Source organism: Aquarana catesbeiana, linkage group LG12 (genome assembly GCF_042186555.1).
Source record: "Aquarana catesbeiana isolate 2022-GZ linkage group LG12, ASM4218655v1, whole genome shotgun sequence".
NCBI classification, from domain to species: domain Eukaryota; kingdom Metazoa; phylum Chordata; class Amphibia; order Anura; family Ranidae; genus Aquarana; species Aquarana catesbeiana.
The window spans coordinates 87,005,661-87,025,451 of record NC_133335.1 but is presented as its reverse complement, the minus strand read 5'-3'; the positions used below and the strand labels follow the sequence as shown (position 1 = coordinate 87,025,451).

Genomic DNA, 19,791 nt, shown 5'->3' with positions numbered 1-19,791 from the left:
GTGTCAGTTTGTGACGGGGGGGGGGGTGATTGGGGGGGATCGGGGGGCGATCGGGGGGGGATCGGGGTGTTTTGTGTGCCTGGCATGTTCTACTGTGTGTGTGTGTGTGTGTAGTGTTGTGCACTCACATACCTGTCTTCTCTCCTCGGGCCGGAACGGAAATTACCGAGCCGCGGAGAGATGACATAATTTCCTTTGCTGCTGTTTAGCATACAGCAGCAAAGGAATGACGTGATTGGCCGGCGGCGATCGCGAGGGGGGGGGCCACAAACGGATGGCCTCCCCCTCATCTCCGATCGCCGTGGGACAAAAGACGACCGCCTCGGGCACCGGGGGGGTCCGATCGGACCCCCCACCCGCGGAAGGCAAATCACGTATATGTACGTGATTTTGCCTGTCCGTGCCACCTTGCCGACGTAAATCGGCGTGAGGCGGTTGTCAAGTGGTTAAACCCCATTGAAAATCCGTGGAATGACTTGAAGACTGCAGTCCATAAACGATCACCATCAAATTTAACTGAACTTGAGCAGTTCTGCAAAGAAGAGTGGACAAATATTGCAAAGTCTAGATGTGCAAAGTTAGTAGAGACATATCCCAACAGACTAAAGGCTGCAATTAAAGCAAAGGGTGGTCCAACAAAATACTGACACAAGGGGGTGATCCTTTTTCCCACTAAGTGATTTTGTTTTTGAATTTTTGCTTATTCTTTTCTGACATGTTGGTGTTATATCTTTCACTTGGATGTTATAAGTTGCACGTACTAAATACAGCTAGATAAAACAAAAACTGTGTCTGTCTTCAGTTCAGGCTGCAAAGCAACAAAATGTGATTATTTTAAAGGGGGGTGATTTTTTTTCTGTACCCACTGTAAGTACAAAATGCCATCTTAATTAAACAATATGCACATTAATCAAAGAGAGACAAACCAAGAAACAGGACCTGTATTTAGAAGCAAAGATACATAGAATTACTAAATGCGTCAAAACCATGGCATAAGCCCACATGATGGCTAACTGATTTTGACCATTTTGGATCAGGAAAATATGATCCCTAATGTGCTTCCCTTTAAAAAAATGTGTCTAGGTTTAATAATTGGCAGGGCTTAGAACGTCAGTTTGGGTTCGGTATTGTGAAAAGCTACATTTTTATTAGAAAAACAATAGAATCGCGCTAAATGAATAATCGAATGTGAATTAAAAAATCAAACTGTGCTATGGTATACGAACAAACATATAATAAATGCAGTGTTAATTTTAAGACAACCCACTCACTCATGTGTAATGTCACAGTGCTGTGCCATAAAAAGTGCTAGATGTGGGAAACTAATTTAAATCCAATAAACAATAGTAGAAAAACCAAGGGGTTAGTCCCTGTGAATAAAAAAGTCCCTTTAAATAAGGTGATTTGTGCAAGTCAGGTCTTGAGAAGGAGGAATCCACCACCGGTAAAGAAGGGGTGACTGCTTACCGGAGCCCCATGATCCCCCACTACAGAGGATCAGGGGAAGCTGGTATGTAAACACTTCTGCAGAGTATAACCAACGGGACAACTGCTGGGCTACTGCCCCTGGACGATGTGACCTATCACGAAACGCCGCGTAGGGCGAGCGATGCTCTGACGTCACCACATGTCTTCCACTGATCGTTCAGCAGGACGGGTTAGTCTGTGTGCTACCAGCCGGCGCACCAGACGCACAAGGCTTGCTAACATGTGAATTGATGTAAGTGTTTATTTTACTTTACCTATTTAATAAACCAAGAGATTTTACACTATGGAGCGCCTGTGTTCTCTCTTACTATGTACATCTATGGTTGAGTCTATCTTTCTATGAGGAGAGCTGGGAACATCAGGAGCCTTGCAGAGGAGGTTTAGAAACAGCCATCATCCCTTAATTAGCCCAGCAGTTGTCCCGTTGGTTAGACTCTGCAGAAGTGTTTACATACCAGCTTCCCCTGATCCTCTGTAGTGGGGGATCATGGGGCTCCGGTAAGCAGTCACCCCTTCTTTGCCGGTGGTAGATTCCTCCTTCTCAAGACCTGACTTGCACAAATCACCTTATTTAAAGGGACTTTTTTATTCACAGGGACTAACCCCTTGGTTTTTCTACTATTGTTTATTGGATTTAAATTAGTTTCCCACATCTAGCACTTTTTATGGCACAGCACTGGGACATTACACATGAGTGAGTGGGTTGTCTTAAAATTATCACTGCATTTATTATATGTTTGTTCATATACCATTATCACAGTTTGATTTTTTTTAATTCACATTCGATTATTCATTTAGCGCGATTCTATTGTTTTTCTTATATTCTGCACTGTATTTATGATATTCAGAAGAATTGCTGCTGCCTATGATTTAATTTTATATTTACCTATTCACTTGTTTGTTGGTTTATGGTTTGGGTTTCTGTTAGCGCAGTTTGATCCCCTTTTTTTTCTTCACATTTTTATTAGAGTTCTCATTATTTAAAATGCTGTTTGTATACTTTATGATAATGCTCGGAAATGTAGCTGAAGCATGTCTTCTCTTTGGCAATTTTGTTTTTGTATTGCATTGCATTTTTAGTTTTGTTCCCTTCTATAATAAGGTGCCCAGAACAAATACATGACTCTGCAAACAAGAAGATCACATAATGTTTTTCTCTGCAGGATTGGAGATTAAGCTTTTTGTATCATGGAAACCGATCTTCTTGCTTCCATTGGCCAGGAGCTTTGCTAATGCTGATTGCAACACTGCTACTTCTCTGTTGTTATGGTAGCCAACCAGATGGAAGGTGAGCTTGGCAGTTCTTCATATCTGCTTCTGCTTATGCTGTTTCATTCCACTGTTGGCTATAACTGTTGTTGCTATTTGAAATGTTCCCAAATCATTCAACCATAATATAGCAATTTTGTGAATTCAGTTACTTTAAAGTGATTGTAAAAACAAAAAACAGACATGTTATACACACCTCTGTGCAGTTGGTTTTGCACAGAGCAGTTCTGATCCTCCTCTTCTCGGGTCCCTCTTCGCTGCTCCTGGCCCACCCCTCCTGTCGAGTGCCCCCACAGCAAGCAGCTTGCTGTGGGGGCACCCGAGACAAATCACAGCTCCGTGTGTCCATTCAGACACGGAGCCCCGCCCCTGCCACCTCTCTCCCCTGATTGGCTAACTGACTTTGACAGCTTTGGGAGCCAATGGCGCCGCTGCTGTGTCTCAGCCAATCAGGAGAGTTCGGGACGGCTAAGACACTCGGGCCATCGCTGGATAGAGTAGGGGCTCAGGTAAGTAATTAGAGGGTGCTGGGAAAGGCTGCTACACACACAAGGTTTTTTTATCTTAATGCATAGAATGTATTAAGATAAAAAAAAACCTTCTGCCTTTACAACTAAAGCTGGAACTGAAGCAAAAAATTGTTTTCCTAATTTTGGATAGGTAAGGGAGGGTTATAACCTCTGTATTCTTTATTTTTTTTTGCCATTTGTGTGACCTTTGGGAAGATTCCCCTTTATTCACTGTCCCATAGACAAAACAGGAAGTGAGAGGAAACCTCTCCAATGTGTGGGGATCCTTGGTTGTCACCAGGGTCTCCAGAACTAGTGTCCCTATTGGAATATTTTCCCTCTGTTATTCTGGTGACAACCCAAAATTTTGAATTTTTGTTCACTCTTGCTGATAATGGTAGTCAGGACAGATAGTGCCTAATGGGGACACAGACAGCAATAAAAAAAAAATTTAAAGTGGTGGTAAAGCTAGAAGGTTTTTTACCTTAATAAATTCAATGCATTAAGATAAAATACCTTCTGGGTTCTGCTCTCCCCCAGTGGTTTTCTATGGGGGCACTTGGAAGGAGAGATGAGCCAGGAATGCCTGCGGGGGACCCAAGAAGGGGAATCAGGGCTGCTCTGTGCAAAACCATTGCACAGAGCAGGTAAGTAAAACATGTTTGTTATTTAAAGAAAAGAAATTATAGGTTTTACAATCACTTAAAGTGTTTTTCCTTTAGTTATACTTTAACCACTTGCCAACCGCAATACTTATATATACGTTGCGGTTCGCAAGTGTTTTTTTATTTATTTATCAAGTTTTGCAATAACACTTACAAATAAAACAGTACAACAAAAGCCCAAATGGGCTACACACAATACCACACAACATACACCTCTTCAGCATTTGGCTCATTGTATAACCTCGAAACCAATACCCAGGAATAAATACCCAGGAATACAGAAACAAGAGCAAAGACCCCCATATACAATATATAACTCTTAGGGTCCTTTCACACGGGACGGATCCGTGATGATCCACCCCGTGAACATCCGCTTGCTCAGCGGGGATCGCTCCGTGGATCCCCGCTGAGCAGGCAGATGACAGGTCCCTCGCTGCACACTGTGCAGCGAGGGACCTGTCAGAGCGCCGCTCTCCCCTATGGGAGGTCGGATGATAACAGACCGTAGAGTCCGTCGTCGCCCGATCCGATCTGAAAACAGATGGAAAAGTAGGTTTTTCCTCCGTTACACTATTTCGGATCGGAGTGGGTCGGATGTCAGCGGACATGTCACCGCTGACATCCGACGCTCCATAGAGGTCTATGGAGGGTCCGTTCAGGTCCGCCTAAAAAACTGACAGGCAGACCTGAATGGATCGTTCATGTGAAAGAGGCCTTAGTGAGCAAGTAAATAATTCATTCTTTGGCCCAACCAATATACCACCCCTTCCTTTTAAGATACCAAAAACCTTGATATGTATATTAATGCATGAGCCCACTGTCACTCCAATGGTAATAGCAGGCAGATAACTCACATCCCCAGATCAGAATCCACACATATTATAGGTTATGACACATATTTTTTTTCAAAAATGGCAATTTAATCAGACACCGTGGATTCATCCAACTACTCCACACCTTATCGAACTTATGTGGTATACCTCTGCTAGTGTAAGTATCCTTGTATAAGGGGAGGCCTTGTTAACAAGAGCCCTCCATGAAATAGACGGATGGGCAGACTTTTTCCACGAAAGCACTATATGCTTTCTGGCGTAATAAAGTAGAAGTATCAACAAAGTACGTGTCTCTGTTCTCAGAGCTAAGGAATCACTAGTCCCAAGAGACACACCCCTACCGTTGGCTGTATGTGGACAGCAGTAACCTCCTCTATACACTCAGTGACCCCCCGCCAACAATTTTCAATAGTCACACAATTCCAGAATATATGTAAAAAAATCTGCGGTGGATGAAGTGCACCACCAGCAACAGGGAGACTGGGTAGGGAATATTCTAGCCAAGCTGGCTGAAGTAAGGTAGATGCTATGTAAAAATTTAAATTGAATAAGATGATCTCTGGCTGACACCAGTCTTGTAAAGTTAATATCCCAATATCGTCCCTGTCATCCCCATCCATCTGAGGGAACACTGCCTCCCGAGCCGCTCTGCAGCGTGAAAGGAGCTCACCAACTACTGTAAACAACTGTTTGTAAAGTGTGTTTCCAAGTGGTTTAATAGGATTATGGCTGAAGATATCAGCCATTACCCCTGTATTGTTTATTGCAGCTGGTTTTCTAATGAAACGGTCCGAGCGGCTCCTGAGCCGCTGGAACGCTTTCCAAATCGGCGGAAGGGGACATCCCCCGCAAATCCTCCTGCCGCTCGCTGGTGTTTCTCGGGTTTACAATTTCCGCCAGTTCGCCCGATAAATGATCCAACGGTGAGGCTGGCTGCTCCCATAAGCGATCAAGGAGTAGATACTCTTTGATCGCCTCTATGGCCTTGGAGGATCGGAGCAACGACATGACGTTACTTCCGGTCCAGGCTGGAAATACATTATTTTAATCTATTTTTTTTAAAGCAAATGATCAAAAATTATTTTTTCTTTGATCTTTTGCTTTTAAAGGTAAAGAAGAGATTTGGGGTCCTTTTGACCCCAGATCTCTCCATAAAGAGGACCTGGCATCCTTATTTCTATTACAAAGGATAATTAAATAAAGGATAAAAAAAAAAAAAAAAAAAAATTAAAGGGACAATGTAAAAATAAGAATGAAAAAAAGTTAAATAAATAAGGAAAAAAAAATTGATGCGCCCTCATCCATCCGTGTTCATGGCGTTGACGCAAACGGAGCAAGTGCAATAATTCTAGCACTAGACCTCCTCTGTAACTTTAAACAGATAACATGTAAAGCAGTTTAAAGCGTCGCCTTTGGAGATTTTTAAGTACCGTAGTTTGTCCCCATTCCACGTGCATGCGCAATTTTAAAGCGTAAAATGTTATCTATTTACATGGTGTAACATCATTCACATTTTACAAAAAAAAATAGGATATATATATATATATATATATATATATATATATATATATATATAGTTTTTTTAATTTATTAAAATGTATTTTTTCGCCAAAAAATTGCATTTAAAAAAACACTGCACAGATACCGTGGGGCATAAACCGTTGCCATTTTATTCCCTAGGGTCTCTGATAAAAAAAAATGTATAATTTTTGGGGGTTCTAAGTAATTTTCTAGCAAACAATACGATTTTAAACTAGTAAAAAAAGTGCCAGAAAAAGCCTGGTCGGCAAGTGGTTAAAGTACATGTAAACCCTAGCTGAATGACATTGTTTTCTAAAGCACTATATACCAATTGCAATTGTAGTTTTTTTTTTTAAACCAAAATACTGATTTTAGCTTTTTATTTTTTAACATTTTCTTGCATGGCTGCACTGCTTGATCTCATGCAGCCTCTTTAAAGCCAGTTACTGTACATTCCTGGTAAGTGCACTCAGGTGCGCTACTATTGTCAGACAAAATTTGGTTGAGAATACCCCTTCAACCTAGGTGTGCATTTTTATAGATAAACAAAATATGTATCAATAAGGTACAATGCATAAGAAACAATGTATAAATTGGTGAAGTGCAGTCCGCTTAGGAAGGAAAGTCCTACGGGCTCAATATAAAATCCATGATTTTTCAGAGTTAGGGTGTCATCTTCTCTGTGTGAAGCATGTAAAACTTCTATAAAAAAGGAGTAAAGAGGCGCCGCTTACCAGACGTAGAGGACCCCTATTACGGAGGTCTTACAGGCTCAGATTAATAGATCCCGACAGGAACAGCTGATCGAGTTTTCGTGCTCAGACATCCATCGACCCTGAGGATTACACTGCCGCTTGGGATGACCGTACAACACGCTTCTGTAGGCTGGGACAGCTGATCACTTTGAACACAGGCTCCGGTCCGCCTTGCGCTTTTCATGGGCACTGTGAAATCTTGATGATAAAACTTGCCTCCGTGGAATCGCTCACAGGTTTAAGGGAGAGATGGTAAAAAATAGAAGGTCCTCCATAGTGTAGTAAGGTAAAACAACACTTTAATAAAAACGATGGGTGGCTGACATCAGAAAAAGTTTTGGCAGAAAATCAGTACACGGTTCTAACCAGCTCCGCTGCAATAAAGCCAACCAGCTGATGTGTGGTGACGTCAGATCCCTTAGGTCTGCCCTACACTGCGCTTCTCCTACGAGGCTTCGACTGGGAAAGGAGACTGGGGCCGGACGTCACACACCACACTTTATAAGCATCTCAGCAGGCGTGGTGACACCGGAAACATGATTGGGATAATACCTCACTCAGTTCACGGTGTGACCAAATACTCAACAGATTTTTAAAAACAATCAAACATTACTTTATGCAAGTCACAATTATATTGCTAAACATGGCAACTATACATGTATTACAAAGTGATTTAATTTAAACATTTATTAAAAAAAAGTATATTTATACAAATGCATAGAAAACAAAATAAGAAAATTATATATAAAAAATGGTAAAAAAATTAATTAAAGATTAATTAATAGCAAACATATTAGGATGAAAAAAAAACATGACTCATATATAGAAGTGAACCAGCCTGCCCATGTTCTGAGCATTGTGTTACATCATCCCAGCTTATCCCTAGCTTAAAGGGGGGAAGACTTAGAGGGATATGGGAGGATGTGCTATAACCCTGCATGTCAAATATCCAGCGAGTCTCGCAGCGTGAAATATGGCGTTTCAAATTACTGCCCCTCCAATGGGGGGTAAATTTTTCAATGGCCATGACTTTCAGCTGTGAAGTGTCACGATTGTGGAACTGGCGGAAATGCCATGAGACACTATGTCCTATAAACCCCCTACGTATATTGGACATATGTTCATCAATCTGGATTCTAAGCGCACGGGTGGTCCTACCGATATATGAAACCCGCACGGGCATTATTTGACATGCAGTGTTATAGCCCTCTAGGCCTTAACATTGAATGGGACATAAATTGCTACATTGACAACAGCTTTGTTCCCCCATCTTCAGTATGAGCACATATATGATGTAGATCGAGAATTTTTTCTGTATACCATTTGGGTCTCCCATAGATGACAAAGTCCAGTCATATATATTGGCGGAAGGTTGCTATATCACTTTGTTTGGTCGTGGGTAATATATAAGTAAAATCTACGGCACATCCTCCCATAGCCCTCAAAGTCTTCCCCCCTTTAAGCTAGGGATAAGCTGGGATGATATAACACAATTCTCAGAACATGGGCAGGCTGGTTCACTTCTATATATGAGTCAGGGTTTTTTTTCATCCCAGTATGTTTGCTATTAATAAATCTTTAATTAATTTTTTTGTTTGATTGTTTTAAAAATCTGTTGATTATTTTGTCACACTGTGAACTGATTGAGGTATTATCCCAATCATGTTTCCGGTGTCACCACGCCTGCTGAGATGCTTATAAAGTGTGGTGTGTGACGTCCGGCCCCAGTCTCCTTTCCCAGTCGAAGCCTCGTATGGAGAAACGCAGCGTAGGGCGGAGCTAAGGGATCTGACGTCACCACACATCAGCTGGCTGGCTTATTGCAGCGGAGCTGGTTAGAACCGTGTACTGATTTTCTGCCAAAGCGTTTTCTGATGTCAGCCACTCATCGTTTTATTAAAGTGTTGTTTTACCTTACTACACTATGGAGGACCTTCTATTTTTTTACCATCTCTCCCTTAAACCTGTGAGCGATTCCATGGAGGCAAGTTTTATCATCCAGATTTCACAGTGCCCGTGAAAAGCTCAAGGCGGACCGGAGCCTGTGTTCAAAGTGATCAGCCTACAGAAGCGCATTGTACGGTCATCCAAGGGGCAGTGTAACCCTCAGGGTCGTTGGATGTCTGAGCACGGAAATTCGATCAGCTGTTCCTGTCGGGATCTATTAATCTGAGCCTGTAAGACCTCCGTAATAGGGGTCCTCTACGTCTGGTAAGTGGCCCCTCTTTACTCCTTTTTTATAGAAGTTTACATGCTTCACACAGAGAAGATGACACCCTAACTCCTTAAAAAATCATGGATTTTATATTGAGCCCGTAGGACTTTCCTTCCTAAGCGGACTGCACTTCACCAATTTATACATTGTTTCTTATGCATTGTACCATATTGATACATATTTTGTTATCTATAAATATGCACACCTAGGTTGAAGGGGTATTCTCAACCAAATTTTGTCTGACAATAGTAGCGCACCTGAGTGCACTTACCATTTGTTAAAACTGAATATCCCGGGGTTTTTTTGGGGTTGCAGCACTATTAGTCTTTTTTTGCTCACGAAAATTTATTTTGTTCAGGATAATTTCCCATTTTTCCCATTTTTTTTTTTTTCTTCTTTTTTTTGCAAAGAACGAGAGGAAGCACAATATAATAATTTTTTTTTTTTTTTTTTTATATACCAATCCAAAGACACACCCACAAATTTCAGGAAAATCTGGTCTTGTTGGCAACACTATCAGACAACAGATGAATATGCACATCTACTCTCACAAGGATAAGCTATGGCCCAAGAGGCCAATAAAAAAGAGCAGGAGGCACAATCCATCATTCACAACCTTCCCTTTTATACTCCCTCACATCCCGACCAGTCGGCTTAAACATCACCATATAATAGAGAAGGTCGTTATACAACCCCTGAAACCACATACCTCCACCCACTCCAAACCCTTTCCTCATCCACTCTTAATCACAAAATCACATTCTCTGAGTCTCCACCTACCTCAGACTTTCTACCAGCCAGTTAAACCTCTAGTATGGTTTGCTAGTGGTCCGTAGACCGCAAACCAGATGGCTTTTGAGACATCATGTAATATAGGCAAATGACAGTTGCCACCCTTGTACAACCACACAACAACCCCAAATAAATATCACCCATCTTTACATCCCTAGCACTGAGCTCACACACTCAAGCTAATGCCCCCATATTTTCTATAGGCCTAAGTTGCCCAAATACGTGCTTAAGGCGGAACCTACCCACAGGGTTAGAATCGCACAGAGAGTCTAATAAATTCCGTAGAACGTGCCAAGGTATTTCGTTACAGACAATACACACACATACCAAACGAGGAATCCGTGCAATGTTTCATCCATTTAGTTAAATAAAGGGCCCAATGCCCCTGTTGAATTTTTGGTTATTGGTTATATATTTAAGATTTCTTCTTTTTCTTAAACTTGCTTCATACAAATATGCATTGCTGTTCGATCATACTTGTAAACTATACCTCATACCCTGTATTAACATGTTGATCTTAGCTCGCAACACCTTTCTTATATATCGAGATTGTGTATTTAAACTTGTATGAACAATAAACGTTAACTTTGGGGAAAAAAAAAAAAAATTTTTATATACCCTTTTTACATATCCTTTTTTTGATAATTCACTATTTTTTGATCACTTCACATTTCATTTATTAACTGGGGTTAGCGCAGATTATTTGCATTACAACTGTACATTCCTGGTCATCCCAGGAATGGCTGCAGTGGAATTTCTTAAGGTAGATTTCCCCATGGTGACAACAGAGGACCATGCCTGTGCAATGCACATAGGTACAGGAGCATGTAGTCTCCACTAATGGGGCGTACACACGGTCGGACTTTTCAGCTACAAAAGTCCGACAGCCTGTCCGACAGCCTGTCCGACGGACTTTCGACGGACTTTCGACGGACTTTCGACGGACTTTCGACGGACTTTCGACGGACTTTCGACGGACTTTCGACGGACTTTCGACGGACTTTCGACGGACTTTCGACGGACTTTCGACGGACTTTCGACGGACTTTCGACGGACTTTCGACGGACTTTCGACGGACTTTCGACGGACTTTCGACGGACTTTCGACGGACTTTCTAACGAACAGACTTGCCTACACACGATCACACAAAAGTCCGTCGAATTCTTACGTGATGACGTACACCGGACTAAAATAAGGAAGTTGATAGCCAGTAGCCAATAGCTGCCCTAGCGTGGGTTTTTGTCCGTCAGGACTAGCATACAGACGAGCGGATTTTCGACCGGACTCGAGTCCGTCGGAAAGATTTGAAGCATGTTTCAAATCTAAAGTCCGTCGGATTTGAGGCTGAAAAAGTCCGTTGAAAGTCCGGAGAAGCCCACACACGATCGGATTACCAGCCAGCTTTAGTCCGTCCAGCGTCCGTTGGACTTTTGTAGACGAAAAGTCCGAACGTGTGTACGCGGCATTAGAGTATGTTTAACAGGGTGACAATGCAGTAGAACAACTTTGAGACAGAGACAAAGCTTTGTAACCCTATTGCAGGAAGTGCCTGAATAAGAACCTTAATGGCAGGGTCCCTGGGTATTTTTTAATTATATCAGCAAGTTAGATCAGTGTATGTGAAAGAAAAAATAATTTTCTGATCATACAGTACAGGACGCAGATTTCCCCCTATGTAACCCCTTCCGCTGCTAGCTAACCTCAGTTTAATGCTAGGGTCCATAGGTGATTGACCTATTCTCTCTACAGAGATAAGCATGCTTTCTTCTATGGTGGTTTTTCTCTCTACTTTCTTGTTTTTTCTTTTCAAGTTGATAACTCACCACTTGGCTGCACACTAGCCATTGCAGCTCTTCATGCAACTTTCAAATTAGAATGGAGCCTTGAGGTACCATACCCCGGACCTCACCTATTGGATGATGTGGGCTGCCTTTAATGTTGCTTTGCACTCTATTCTGCTTCTGACGCTACCCTTAGCACATGGTGCTGCCTCATCCTTCCTTTCTGGAGAGAGATTTTCTGCTGCATTGTCAGAGTTCCTTAGGGAACACAAGTCACAGCTGTGTCCCTTCAACCTCTTCCAGACTTGGCTTTGCAATTTGCCCTTGAGCCAGACACAGTGTAAGAGGGAGAGATGTCAGCTGAGGACTCCAAACCTTTTGGGGCATCAGAACAAAGTGTTATGATTGCTTCAGACATTTCTGCTAAACTCAGAGACTATTGCTACGTTGTTTAGCAGTGGAGCACCCTGAGTTTCTCACACAAAAGTTACCAGTTTGGGATCTTTAAAAATCCCTACACCAACTAAGACCTTTCCAGTCCATGCACTGGTTGACACTGCCTTACCTGGAGAAGATTTTTTTCTCTCCTCCTAAATGTATTGTCCAACAGTATCCTTTTTAGGAGAATTTCCTTAGGAAACATACAATTCCTGTTGTGGATCCAACTATCTCTTAGCTTAACAGGACCCTCTCCTCCCCCCCCCGTGAAGAAAAATCCTTGTTTAAAGACCCAGTGGATAAAAGATGGGAGACCCTACTGATGGCTTTCTTTGCCATGCAACCTGCGTTTGTGTCTGTGACAATCTGCCATGCTATTGCTGTCTGGAGTAAGTCTAATGCCCCGTACACACGGTCGAACATTGATCGGACATTCCGACAACAAAATCCATGGATTTTTTCCGACGGATGTTGGCTCAAACTTGTCTTGCATACACACGGTCACACAAAGTTGTCGGAAAATCCGATCGTTCTGAATGCGGTGACGTAAAACACGTACATCGGGACTATAAACGGGGCAGTAGCCAGTAGCTTTAGTCTCCTTATTTATTCTGAGCATGCTTGGCACCCCGTGCGTCGGATTTGTGTACACACGATTGGAATTTACGGAACAAACGGATTTTGTTGTCGGAAAATTTTATATCAAGCTCTCAAACTTTGTGTGTCGGAAATTCCTATGGAAAATGTGTGATGGAGCCCACACACGGTCAGAATTTCCAACAACAAGGTCCTATCACACATTTTCCATCGGAAAATCCGACCGTGTGTACGGGGCATTAGAGACAGAACCCTAGCTTCATCCTGCTACTGCATAAATGGCTTCATTAAATTTCTAGGATGAGCCTTCTCTCTGTACACATGCACAGGATTATCTGGCTCAAATGCTTGTCAGCTGAACTCGCTTGCAAGAAATACCTTGTGTGCTGCTTTCTGTGTCTGTCAAGCTCTTCTTGACCTATTTGTTATGTAGATCTGTTGGCGTAGTTTGCCATGTTGCCTTTTTCATAGAAGGGACTTGCTGTAACTGATAATAAAGTGTGAGCTGGTGTTTGGCATTCATTTGTTAGTGTATCTAAATCTGCTAGTGCATTTAACAGTACCCTCTGCCCCAGGACTGACAGTACTGCTGTCTGCTGTGCCTCCTGTGCTTCTTCATCCACTACTGAAGGTGTGTTACTGACCAGGTCACCATGTAAAAACAGAGGAAAAAAAAAGCCTAGAAATAAAAAGAAAATGAATGCAGCAACCACGTCTATTGATTGGAAAGCTCTAATATATTACATTTGATTTGGGGTTTAATACTGCTTTAATGTTTTAAAGCATTGTGAAAATCAAATCCTTCTTCTTCTTTTTTTTTTTTAAACTTGTTGTTTTATTATTTTCTTTCTAGGTTCCTTGAGGCACAGGTAACATAGCCAAGACCTCACAGGTGCCCTCTGAGAAGGCTACATTCTCAGTGCTTCAGGGAACTCTCGCTTGGTCTTGTGCATGTGCCATATGAGATCCTGGGCCACTTGTATAATGGGTCACATCAGATCTCTTACGATATGTGATCTGGAACAACAAGGAGAGGGGCACCTCTGAGTATAAATCATAAATACATTTTATTAAAACAACAATATCCACTCACATGGAAGTTGGAGAAGTTGCATTAGAGTCAGTTGGCTGGGCTGGAGAGATGCGGTGGAACTACAGGTCACAGCGGTTCCTGCAGGGCATGCCAGGTCCAGAGAGGATTAGTTCTTGCAGCCGGGTGCAGTCTCTTGCAGCAAACAGTCCAACATAAATCCTGCTGAGTTGGGAGCCAGGTTATATCCCAGATGCACAGATAGGGTTCCAGGGAGGGGGAGGGAGAGATGTGTAGGACGCCAGAGCATCCGTTCAGCCGTGCTGCTGCTCACTGGTTGAATAGTGTAAAGCCTCTAGGAAGGGATAAGGCCGGCCGAGCCGAGAATCACAAAGGAGGCTTGGAGAGCAAATACAGCGTGGCGCCCGGTGATGACGTCACACGCATGCGACGCGTTTCAGAATAGGCTTGCCATTGGTGGACGAATGGCCGCATTCCTTTCTCAAGCATCTGATGCTTGAGAAAGGAATGCGGCCATTCGTCCACCAATGGCAAGCCTATTCTGAAACGCGTCGCATGCGTGTGACGTCATCACCGGGCGCCACGCTGTATTTGCTCTCCAAGCCTCGTTTGTGATTCTCGGCTCGGCCGGCCTTATCCCTTCCTAGAGGCTTTACACTATTCAACCAGTGAGCAGCAGCACGGCTGAACGGATTCTCTGGCGTCCTACACATCTCTCCCTCCCCCTCCCTGGAACACCTATCTGTGCATCTGGGATATAACCTGGCTCCCAACTCAGCAGGATTTATGTTGGACTGTTTGCTGCAAGAGACTGCACCCGGCTGCAAGAACTAATCCTCTCTGGACCTGGCATGCCCTGCAGGAACCGCTGTGACCTGTAGTTCCACCGCATCTCTCCAGCCCAGCCAACTGACCCTAATGCAACTTCTCCAACTTCCATGTGAGTGGATATTGTTGTTTTAATAAAATGTATTTATGATTTATACTCAGAGGCGCCCCTCTCCTTGTTGTTGTTTTAGAACGTTGATCCAAGACGTTTTGTTTTGAGGGTCAACCAAATGTTTAAAGTGAACTAAAGTATCTTTTCTTAATGCAATTTTTGCAAGTTGAAAATCGTGGCTGTATATCTGTAAATCTTTGTAAGGCTCCAGCCTTGGATGACCTTCAAAACAAAACGTCTTGGATCAACGTTCTATTATGTGTTATGTAGTCATACTTGTAAGTGTGTGTACTGTATGTAGTTTCTGATTATGCTCAGGGGCCTATTTATAAAGGTCCGTACAAGGGTTGCTGGTCTCAAAGCTAGTATTGTACCAAGTTTCACTCCAATCCAGGTTCCTATTAGAAAAATATGCGGTTAAAATAGTGCAAAGTAAAAATATAAGGAAAAAACATCCAACCTTGAAGAAATCTACTCTAGCTTCCTTCCATGGAGTGCTGTGAATTGATGATAAAAAGCAGCAGAAAAATCCACCCTTGAGCAATGATGTGAATGAGAAAAACTATTACCAAAGTGCTTTAAAAAATATGTTAAACTATTGTAAACCATATTTCCTATGTAAAAGTATTTGCACTACCAATCTGGGCATTTATAGTCAGTCTTCTATGTCTAATTTCTTTCCTCAGCCAGGGATCAGAAGTGGGAAATGCATGCGCCCTCTTTCTATTACTTGTACTGGATCTCTTCTTGATGAGGCGACAAGAACAGCTCAGACAGCGAGAGGTGGAAGTCCGAGTACAGAGGATCATCGCACAGATTGATGGTATGTGACCTATTTTGTTGGTATGCATATATAGAAATATACAGAAAAGTCATCCAGCTTTAATAGCAAGCAGAATGTGGACAGGGTGGGGAAACTTCACATTATATACATTCTAGTGTATTTGATAGCAACATATGGTTTTGTGCTCCTTTGCCAGGATTTATGTTGTGATGTTTTGCTGCATACTTGCTCTGTACACAAGTGATATTCATTTGTATATAATATGCATTGCAGTTAGTTGGGTAGTGTAGTCATATACTGTGGTGGCTAAGAAAATCTGTGAGATATGAGGGCGAGGGTTCCCAGTGCGGCTCTAATACTTCTGTTTCAGCAGGCTCCTTCCAGCAAACTGCCTCTGTAGGCTGTGACCATCTGTGGTCACACTCCTGCCTCCTCAGCATACAATACAGGGTTATTGTCTCTGTATTGTACCTGATGACACTGAGGCTCTGTCCACAGACTGGAGCTTCGTGTGGAGGAGGAGTGTGCTGGAGCCAGCCATAGTGGGGTGTAAGGTAAGTAAAATTTGTATAGTAACCCATGGCCAAATTGAACGTTGCCGTGTATTAAGGCGTGCTGTATTGTCAGCCTATTGATTGAAGAGCTGCAGCAGTATCTTAAAGCCCAAATCCCAAAAAGTGAAAAAAAATCCACACTTTACTGCAAGCTCGTTGAAAATCAATAGGCTGCCTTAATGCAGTATGCCTTAACACATGGTAATGCATTTCATTAACCAATGCCTAGTGTAAATGGGGCCTAAGGCCGACCATACATGGAGCAAATGTCTTTCCTGCAACCACAGGTTGTAGGAAAGAAATTTGCTTGATTCCCCCCCCCCCCCCCCCCCCCCCCCCCATCAACACAGACGGTGTTGATGCGGGAATCCCTCCTGCCAGGCCATTGTCTTCTCCTGGGGGGTTGGAGGGGAAGCCGCCCCCGCCGGGAGAAGACAGTAATAATTGCTAGCGACTATAGCAGTCGCTAGTGATAATCGCCGGTAAAACCTGGCATGCTAGTTGTACCCGAGTTAATCGATTAGTCAACTTGGTATATTCAGTCTGCCCATACACAATTGGAATCTCGGCTTGCTAAACCGGCCGAGATTCGAACTGTGTACAGGCCTGCCCTAGTGTTGGAGAGGCAATAAGTGTTAGTAATAGATGATACTTGGGGGGAGGGGGGGGCAAAGGTATTGTAGTTAAATTGATATAAACAGGAAGAATGAGCCCTTAAGCTGGGTACACGCTAGGCCGAAAATCATGTTTGTGTTAATGCAACGATCTGTCAGTTTTTTTTTTTTTTTTTGTTCAACCCGCTGGTTGAATGAAAAGAAACAGTGTGTACCCAGCTTTAATATTCTACTAGCACTGGAAGTGTGCACAGATGAGTAATGGACAGATCTGATTATGCCTCTAGTTCCTCACTGTCCAGTGGCTGGAGAGTAAAGCCCTGTACACACAGGCCGAATGTCTAGCGCTATTGGCTGGTTTATTAGTAACTGTACTCAGGGCCGTCTTTAAGGCAGGGCAAAAGCGGCAGCTGCTCTGGGCCCCATCATTGTTGTGGGTCCCTAAGCAGCTGCCTCATACTTGGCAAATATCCCAATTGTGTTGTTGTGTACAGATGACTCACCTGCAGACCCTGTGTTTACTTGTAAATAACCGGCATTGATATAAATAACTGTGGCATTAATATGTATATCATGCCCCCCCTGAGATCATATCCACCATCACCTCTGCTGAATGCTGCCCACTGGGGAGGTAAAGGGCATGATTGAATATCCTGCCTACAACTGCGGTCATTAAGCCTAACATTAGCCTGTTCTGCAAATGTAAGCAAATTGGAGGTGGAACCCTTTTTCAAAATAACATGGTGCCACAGCAACGTGAATTTTGGGGAATGTGAATACGCACATCTCAGCAGATGCTTGAGGTTGTCATTAACAATTAATGGCACCGTTGTGTATCTGCTAAAAGGCAGCACATTTCTGTGGTGCAGGGCCGTTTGAAGGAATTTGGGGGCCCCAAGCAAAATGAACATGGAGGCCCCCCGCATGCACGCACGAAAAGCCTACAGAAATCACAGCATAGTGATACAGTTTAAGTTCACCAACACTTTATATAAATATAAAAAGTTTACAGTGCAAATACTGCTGTTGCATATAATGTGAATAAAATTTGAACATTTTCAACAATTGAACATTTGCAAAAAAACACCACTGTACCATAAAATCAAATATACATTAAAAAAGTGCACAATAACTAAATCCAACATACTTAAAATACACGCACGCACACACTCACATTAACATTTTTCAGTTCTCACAAACATGTGCAAATTATCTAAAACACAATGACCTCCATGTCCAAAGACTGGTGAACATCACGCTCAATTGACGTAAGTGCCAGTCCTGTGAGTCTTTCTTGGCCCATGGTGGACCTCATGTAATTTTTTATCGGCTTCAAAGCTGAAAAGCTCCTCTCACCAGAGGCCACTGACACAGGGGAGTCAGGAGTAGACGCAAAGCAATGCTTAAATTATTGTACAAATCCAGTAGCTTCTCACTGTATATGTAATTAAGCATGTCAAATGGGGAAGTGGCTACATGGTCTGGAAAAGTGTAGAGAGATGAATTGATCTCAAGTGCCAAGTCATCAGCATCAATGTCATGGAGGGTTTGTTCCAATTTTTTGCATTGTTCATGAAGCTTTCCATTCTTTATTGTCTGCTTCATGTTGTCCTTTGAGAATAGAAAGTCATAAAGGTCATAAACACCCTTCAATCTTGAAAACCTGTCACTTACGCTTCTGAGGGCGCAGCTAGCGGCCGAGAAAGGGTGCAGTCCCATTGATTTCAATGGGCAGCAGTGGTGAAGGAGCGGTAAACACACCGCTCCTTCTCCACTCCAAAGATGCAGCTAGCAGGACTTTTTTACCGTCCTGCTAGCGCAACACTCCAGTGTGAAAACCCTCGGGCTTTCACACTGGAGTAAATGTGACGGCACTTTAAGGGCGGATTGTGCTATAGCACCTGCAATACGCTCCAGTGTGAAAGGGGTCTTACGTACACACCAACATGGAAGCATTGTGGCAGTAAACAATGATGTCTTAAAGCACCCATATGGCTGGGCATATAAATTATGGATAAGGGATAACATCTTATACAGTGGACACAGTATATCTAATGATATCTAATAATGAGGAGAACAAAAGAGAAAGATTTACCATAGAAACAATTACCATAGCTCTCTTTCCATTTTCTTTCTTTACCATTCCATTTCCATCTTATTGCTTCTTTTTTGAATCGGGTAATATGTATTAAAGCTTTTTGCAAAAATTTACAAAGCAGAGAAAAGACTCTACAGTAGAGTGTACTGTGGAGTCTTTTCTCTGCTTTGTAAATTTTTGCAAAAAAGCTTTAATAAAGATTACCTGATTCAAAATAGAAGCAATAAGATGGATGTTGGATGGTAAAAAAAGAAGAAAATGGAAAGAAAGCTATGTTAATTGTTTTTATTATGGTCAGCAAGCTACCATATTTTTATTACTGAATGGGTCTTGATGACTGCCTCCCCCCCTTACTACTCCCCCCCGGTGTTCTTTTTAACCCCCCTCCCTACCGCGTACCGCGCGGCAGGAGATTCAGTTTTCTGTTTCCGACCGGCCGGACTGAAAGAAAGTGAGCACTCAGTGTGTGCACTTCCTGTCAGTCCGGCCGGGAACAGGAAACTGTATCTCCTGTACCACGCGGATTGCAGTAGGAAGGAAGAGGATCTCGGCTACGCTACAAGCTGCAGCTTATAGAAAGCGGCGGCCAGCGGCGCGGCTTGTGCCCCAGGCCAGCTCGGGGCCCCAAGCAATTGCTTGTTTTGCCTGTCCTGTCGCGACGGGCCTGCTGTGGTGTCAGGAAAGCGATTCTGCAAGCGTTCACGACACAAAGAAATATGAACACAGGCTAAATGTCTTTACATTGGTGGTCAGTGTAAATCTTCTCATTACATTGGGGCTTGGTGTACAATCCTTTCATTCACACTAGTGGCCAGTGTAAAGGTCCCCCTTACATTGGTGGTCAGTTTACATTCTTCATTACATTGGTAATCAGTGTACATTTCCCT

The 19,791-nt window shown here is 42.8% G+C and overlaps 1 protein-coding gene across 5 annotated transcripts in view; it reads left to right on the top strand.

The window, feature by feature from the left end:
- TMEM94 (transmembrane protein 94) overlaps positions 1–19,791 on the top strand; it is a 175,348-nt gene that overhangs the window by 20,604 nt on the left and 134,953 nt on the right. For all 5 annotated transcript variants that reach the window (XM_073608179.1, XM_073608181.1, XM_073608178.1 and 2 more), the window contains exons 4-5: positions 2,652–2,776; positions 15,541–15,677. In XM_073608179.1, coding sequence (XP_073464280.1) covers positions 2,652–2,776; positions 15,541–15,677 — 262 coding nt within the window. The remainder of the gene's footprint in view (positions 1–2,651; positions 2,777–15,540; positions 15,678–19,791) is intronic.